Source organism: Topomyia yanbarensis, chromosome 3 (genome assembly GCF_030247195.1).
Source record: "Topomyia yanbarensis strain Yona2022 chromosome 3, ASM3024719v1, whole genome shotgun sequence".
In the NCBI taxonomy this organism is placed as follows: domain Eukaryota; kingdom Metazoa; phylum Arthropoda; class Insecta; order Diptera; family Culicidae; genus Topomyia; species Topomyia yanbarensis.
This window is the reverse complement of record NC_080672.1, coordinates 198171037-198178630: the sequence shown is the minus strand read 5'-3', so window position 1 is coordinate 198178630 and position 7594 is coordinate 198171037. Positions and strand designations below refer to the sequence as shown.

Below are 7594 nucleotides of genomic sequence, written 5' to 3'. Positions count from 1 at the left end.
GCGAAACTGTTTTTTTCGTATTTTTAGGATTATCAGCTGTAAATAGTAACAATGATCGCTATTGAAAAAACCCGGACGAAATCGGTGGTGTAAAACGGTAGTTATTGTAAAAAAAGTAAGGGCGATACTTCAATGCTGATAGGTGGGACCGAAAAAGTAAACAATCGCCAAAGGGGCGATACTATCATTTTGTCAATGTCAATAGCAAAAACAAATTTTAACTTAATGATTTCAAATATTTTATGAAGTTTTGGGTTTCGATCACGGAATCATGCAATCTAGGAGGTAAAAAACACAATAGTTCTTAAATAGGAAATAAAACCAAGTCTGGAAATATTCACTGTTGATTTCCTTTGAATGGTGTCACTGCTAGTATCGCCCTTTACAAGAAAAAGCGTTGGTTTCTTAGCTATCAGTCGCGTAGGAAATTTGAGTAAAGTATAAACTTCAAATCGATTCAAAAAAAAAAATCGATTTTTTTGGCTCAGTACAATATATAACCCCTTTAAAAAAAATTAGTTTTCCCACCGCAATTTAGATATTTTATTAACAGAGCATTAGCAATAATTCGTTTGTATGTCTATTTTATTGGCCATTTTTTCGCTTTCCCATTGATTTATTTTGAGATTTCTAGCACTGATGTTGTCCTATGCTGATTTGAGCGATTCTCTGAGTCCTGTCACTATCCCATGTAGTATGTGTTATCAAAAACATCGCGAAGCATAAAGTTCTAAATGTTCTCAAACGATATAATATCCGAAAAAAGTGATAAGGATTATAAGAAATGTCTCATCACACTGTTAGGTGGATTATAAGCGTTTTTGTATGAATTTTTACGTACCGAAATTCCTGCTCTGTTAGATGTATTTTGTGATTATCTGGCAATCTTGTTTGTATTTGAATTATTTTTCTTCTGCTTTTTAAAGTGTTTTTGCCTTTCTCCTATAGAAAGGTTATGCAATCCCTCTGAACATCGCCTACTTAATCCCGGCCCGGAGGGCCGTCTGTCATATACCATTCGAATCAGTTCGTCGAATTCGGCAAATTTCTGTGCGTGTTTTTTTTTACAATGGAGAAAACATTTACGTACTTACCCAGTACACGTGCTATTAGTAGGTGTCCAAGCTACCGCACGGGGTGTACTGGGGGCGAGTCGGGCTCGAATGACGACGCTGCCATCAATACCGACTAAACTCCATTGGGCACCGCCATCGTTCCCCCCAGGGACTACCTCTCGGTATTACTTCTGGGGGGATGGCTGTACTTAATGTACTCATTCACTCTCACTCACGCGTTCATACGTCCTGTATGAGGCATACTTGGGTGCTCTCTCTATCGCACCTTGATTCACTCTCAAACACTCCACATGAGGCTGACTTTAGTGCTCACCTTTTTCGTTCCTTGCGAGGCTGACTTGTGTGCTCACCTTACTCATTCCTTACTAGGCTTACTTTTGTGCTCGCCTCTAACATACCATGTGAGGCTGACTTGGATGCTCACCCTATCACCTGGTTCACTCTCGATCGTACCACTCTATTGTACCCCTGTCACTCCCCCTGGCATCCCATGTGGGGCATTTTTCTTAGGCCCCACTTCTGACATATCATGTGAGGCTGACTTTTGTGCTCACCCTTAACATACCGTTTGAGACTGACTTGGATGCTCACCCTTTCACTCCTCTACCACGCCACGAGGTATCGATAGCTAAGTCCCAACATACTACGCTACGACCCTCCCATCTTGGCATAAGGCAGTCCACATATACGCCTATACACTCGCTCTTCTGCCTTGCTTCGGGGGGGGGGCTGGGTTTACTCCTTACGCGGTTGCCAGTCGCTGCGCCAAACCTGCCTCAGCATGGACAGACCATTCACTCACTTTTTGCGCTCGGCCTTTTTCGCTCCAACTAACCAATCACTAGTTAGTCGTGCCCGTCGTCTGTTGCTCGGTTCGCCAAATTACCTGTAGCCTACAGGCAATCTGGGTGGTAGCAGCCGAGACTGCGTTCCACTTCTCCACCGATTGACACATCCGCTGAATAAGGGTATCAGAGGTTGTGTCCCAGCCACAGACGTCAAGCATTGCTCTTCTTTCGACGTCGAACCGAGGACATACGAACAGTATGTGTTCGGCAGTTTCGTCTACACCTGGACAGTCCGGGCAGGCTGGGACCTCCGCGTGCCCGAACATGTGGAGGTACTGTCGGAAACAGCCATGGCCTGACAGGAATTGTGTCAGATAGAAGTGAACTTCCCCATGAGGTCTGCCCACCCAGCTCGATATGTTAGGTATCAGCCGGTGGGTCCACCTACCTTTCGAGGAATTATTCCACTCACACTGCCATCTGGCGACCGAGGTCACCCTGGTGCGCTCGCGGGCTCCTCTATTTCCACGTAGCTCGAAGCACTCCTCATCTTCCCGAATGACCAGCCCGACTGGCATCATGCTCGCTATCACGCAGGATGCATCGTGTGATACCATGCGGTAAGCAGATATCACGCGCGATGGCATCCCAGCTTGCGCTGTTGAATGCGTTCTTCACGTCAAGTGTCACCAACGCACAGTATCGAATGCCTCGCCTTTTTCGTTGGATCGCTATCTCGGTAGTCTTTATCACTGAGTTGATAGCGTCCACTGTGGACTTACCCTTCCGAAAGCCAAACTGGTTGCTTGATAGGCCGTCCGTACCTTCTGCGTACGGGGTTAGCCTGTTGAGGATAGTTGTCCTCCGCCTTCCTGAACTCCAGGTGCCAGAACGAGAAAGGTGAGAAGTAATTTCGTAGTTGTTTTGGTTAGTACTTTCTTGCGCTCCTTCGATCTTGTACCTAAGTGAATTTCGTACCCAAAAACATACCTGTCATCATCTTGTAGAGTGTAAGTGGCGCCATCTGTTACTGAGCATTTCAACTAGTAACCCTTACACTACCGCATATCGTAAAATGCCTGGATTTTGTGAGAGTTGTACTGATAAATTTTCCGATGGTCGTAATGCTGTAAAATGTGGCGGTTTTTGCTCTTCGTCATTTTGCGCAAAATGCTGCGGACTAAACGACGAATTATTTGCCGCTGTTATTAACAAGTCTAACTTATTTTGGATGTGTAACACCTGCAAAAATATCATGGACAAAGCACGTTTTCGTAACGCATTAGTGTCCGTTGAGTCCGCAAACCAAATGGTGATCGAGGAGCTTAAAAATTCCATTCGCAACGACATACTGGAGGAATTAAAGGTAGAAATTCGGACCAACTTCAAAACGTTGATAGACGCTGTACCAAAAACGCCGATTCCTGGACCGCGACAATTTTCCTTTAATTCTGCTAAAAGAAAGAGAGACAACGATGATACAGGCTCCAATCCTTCTAAGCTGCTACGTGGTACTGATGCCGCCGACTCATTGACACCATCTATCGCTGTGAATCGTGAAGATAAAAAGTTTTGGTTGTACCTGTCAGGAATTTCGCCCGATGTCCCTGATGAAAGCGTCACCAAGCTAGCTGCGGATAAACTCGGAAATTCGAACATCACTGTCATCAAGTTGGTCCCTCGTGGCAGAGATCCTAGAACGCTGAATTTTGTCTCCTACAAAGTTGGCATGCCCACGGATCTCAAAGAAAAGGCTATGACGGCATCTACATGGCCAGTTGGCATTGCTTATCGTGAGTTTGAAGAGAAGTCGGATTCCAGAAAGGTTTTTTGGAAACCGAATGCGCCCGACTCAGCAACAATGACTACTTCCACTGCTCTTCGCCCTCTTCCCAACTAGTTACATCGCCTGTTTCACATCCTGTATCGCCTTTTCCCGAAGTTACCGCACATTCCGAGCAGTTTATTTCCGTTTACTACCAGAACGTGCGAGGAATGAGAACGAAAACACAAGAATTCCATCTAGCGCTCTCTTCTAGTGACTACGACGTCATTGTCCTTACGGAAACCTGACTGCGCGAAGACATATTAAACGCTGAGCTCTCGTCAAACTACGTAATATATCGCTGCGACCGCAACTCAACAACCAGTCATCTGCGTCGAGGCGGTGGCGTCCTAATAGCGATAAAGAACAACCTCGTAGGCTCGCAGCTAAGCTTATCTGGAATTGAACGCCTGGAGCAAATCGTCGTGCGTATCGCGCTCCCGAATCAATCTGTATATATTAGCTGTGTTTATCTCAGGCCAAATAGTGATCCGGATTTGTATCACGCGCACGCTATTGCCGTTCAAACAATTCTAGACAATGCTGGCAGCACCGACACTGTTCTCGTCTTTGGAGACTACAATCTTCCACGCCTTCAGTGGTCGCTCGATAATGATCTAAAATGTTACCTACCTATTAATGCCTCTTCGGAACAAGAAATAGCTGTAACGGAGTCTATGGTTGCAGGCGGTCTGTACCAGATCTGCTCATTGACGAATGTGAACGGGAGGATCCTCGATCTTGCATTCGTAAACAACACGGATATCGTAGAGCTGCTTGAACCTCCGACTGCTATTCTCAAAGTCGATCCTCACCACAAACCGTTTGTCCTGCGGCTAGATGTACGTACCAACACTGGAGATGATTCATTTCATTCGATTGACGAGCTTGATTTTGACTTTAACCGTTGCAACTTTGACGAAATCTCCGCACTGATTGCCACTGTCGACTGGACCGATTTAATGTGTTGTAATGAGCTTGACGAAGCAGTCGCGCTGTTTTATGGCAAAGTATATGACATACTCCGCCTAAAGGTTCCACTGAAACGAGTCAACAGGAGGGTGGATTTCAAATTTCCATGGTGGAACGCTGAGATTCGCCGTTTGCGTAATGCTCTGCGAAAACAACGCAAGCGGTATTTCCGCCATAAGTCAGAAGAAAACAAAGTTACTCTTCGACGGATAGAGCTGCAATACGAAACGGCCCGGAATTCCGCTTTTCGTGAGTATTTGAATCATGTGCAAAAAAGCCTTCGCGATAACCCCGCAACATTTTGGAAATTCGTTAGCAGCAGAAAACGATCTGGTAGTACTCCCACTGACGTTTTCCTTGGAAACGCAAGCGCGCAATCTCCAGCTGATACCGTAAATTTGTTTGCTGATTTCTTTCGCGGAGTGTTTAGAAGCGACTATACCGTCCCTTCGGAAGAGTATTTGGAAACATTATCATCGTACAACATAAATCTCCCCCGTCCCACTGTAAGCCGAGCTGACGTCTTGAAGGCTCTGACTGCTGTTGATTCGTCGAAAGGGCCTGGCCCCGATCATCTCTCGCCCCAATTTATAAAAAGCTGCGCCCACGTGCTGTCTCTTCCGGTGTGTATCATTTTCAATCGCTCTCTCGCTGAAGGCATTTTTCCTATCGCCTGGAAAGAAGCTGCTATCGTTCCCATTCACAAGGCTGGAAATATTCACAACGTCGAAAATTACAGAGGTATCTCATTATTAAACTGTCTCTCCAAAGTTCTCGAAAAGCTGGTCTACAACGTCACGTATGCAGCTGCATCCCACATTATCTCGGAGTATCAACACGGGTTTGTCACAAAACGATCAACAACTTCTAACCTGATAGCCTACACTTCTAAGTTGTTTCCCGCCGTCGAGAAGCGTCATCAGGTGGACGCAATTTACGTCGATTTCTCAAAAGCTTTTGACAAAGTACCGCACAATATCGCAATCTTGAAATTAAAGCGTTTGGGATTTCCCACCTGGTTGACTAACTGGTTGCAGTCGTATCTTTCCGATCGCTCGGCATTCGTGAGTATAAAAAACACGCGTTCAAGCACATTCAGAACACCCACAGGTGTCCCGCAAGGAAGTCATCTGGGCCCGCTTATTTTTATTCTGTTTATTAACGATATCTGTAGTCAGATCAAGTCTGGGAAATTGCTGTACGCGGACGATCTCAAAATCTTCCGAACTATCGCTTCTGCACTTGACGCCGTAGTGCTTCAAGAAGATATCTGTACTATTCAAGAACGGTGCACGCTTAACGGAATGGAAGTCAACGTTAATAAATGCAAAGTAATCAGTTTCGGACGCTTGCTTACTCCAGGACGTTATGAATACAGCCTAAAAGGTAGAACAATTGAAAGCGTCGACTCGATCCGTGACTTGGGAGTGCTCTTCGATAGGAAGTTGAGCTTTTCCGACCATATCACCGCGACAACTGCTAAGGCTTTCGGAATGCTGGGCTTCTTAAAGCGGAACACGGCGGACTTCGATGATTTCTACGCACTAAAAGCACTCTACTGTGCCCTGATCAGAAGTGTTCTGGAGTATGCTGTGCAAGTGTGGGCACCATACCATGCCGTTCAAATTGACCGACTAGAGCGTATACAAAGATGTTTTGTGCGATTCGCCCTCAGGAAACTTCCATGGAATGATCCAGTTGTGTTGCCTCCTTATGCCGATAGATGTATGCTACTCGGTCTGCAGACTCTGGCGACTCGCCGTATCTTCCTGCAAAGAGTTTTTGTTTTCGACTTGCTGTCAGGTAATATCGATAGTCCCGATCTTCTCTCGGGCGTTAATTTGTATGCGCCTCCTCGTGTTCTCCGTAACCCCACTCTGTTGTGGATCCCTAGACACCGTACTTCATATGGACAAAATAATCCACTGGAAAGATGTTGCCGCAGATTTAACGAAGCTTCTTCAGTGTATGATTTTAACATTTCCAAGCATAGATATAAGATATTAATAAGAAATATATAGTTTTAAAATGCGTCTGTACGGTGTATACCGAAGATAAGGAAATAAATAAATAAATAAATAAATAAATAAATAATCCTCTCAAGCAGTTTGCCAGTCATGTCGATCAGACAGATTGGTCTGTACGCCAATGGGTCGCCTGGCACTTCCCGGACTTCGACAACTGCACCAATTTCTGCCTTTTCCATCTGTCGGGGAAACGGCACTCGTCAAGGCATCTCTGCATAGCTAGCCTGAACATGGTCGGGTTCGCTATGATCGCTGCCTTGAAAGCGCTGTTTGGAACTCCATCCGGCCCTGGAGCTTTGTTCGTTGCTAGGGATTTAGCCACTGCGAGTAGTTCTTCATTCGTCACCGGAGCCACCATTTCGGCTGTGCCCGCACTGGCTCGTAGTGCAGGTGGCCAGAGGCTTGTGGCTCGAGACGGGAAGAGTACTTCGATAATCGTCGCCAACCGGTCCGGAGACCGTTCTGGTGGTGAACAGCCCCCTTTGGTCTTGGCCATCACGATCCTGTAGGCGTCACCCCACGGATTCGCGTTGGCACTCTCACGCAGGTTGTCGAAACACGCTCTCTTGCTGCTTTTAATGGCCTTGTTAAGGGCCAATTTCGCAGCTCGAAACACTTCACGGCGGTTCTCTCTGGCATCCTCGGTGCGGGCTCTTTGCATCCTACGTCTAGCTCTGAGGCAGGCTGATCGTAGAGCTGCAATCTCGGCACTCCACCAGTATACCGGGCATCTGCCGTTTCTTGGCAGGGTTTTTCTCAGCATAGTGGGGTCGCACGCGCGTGATAGAACGGCTACCAGCGCATCCCCGCTTAGACAGTCGGTGTTGGCCTCCAGTCTCAGGGCCGCGGTGAAAGCTTCGCTGTCGAAGTGATTGGACTTCCACCCGCGTACCTGACAGGGATCCC

The 7594-nt window shown here is 46.5% G+C and overlaps 1 protein-coding gene across 1 annotated transcript; it reads left to right on the top strand.

The window, feature by feature from the left end:
- The first annotated feature begins 2726 nt into the window (after positions 1-2726).
- LOC131689024 (uncharacterized) lies at positions 2727-3922 on the top strand. The gene is made up of 2 exons (XM_058973759.1): positions 2727-2791; positions 2872-3922. The coding sequence occupies exon 2, from the start codon at positions 2940-2942 to the stop codon at positions 3762-3764; it is 825 nt and encodes a 274-aa protein (XP_058829742.1). The 5' UTR covers positions 2727-2791; positions 2872-2939; the 3' UTR covers positions 3765-3922.
- The last annotated feature ends 3672 nt before the right edge of the window (positions 3923-7594 follow it).

What these genes read in the sequence shown, in the direction of transcription:
- LOC131689024 (XM_058973759.1), top strand. Translation starts at nt 2,940, where the DNA reads ATGCCTGGATTTTGTGAGAGTTGTACTGATAAATTTTCCGATGGTCGT.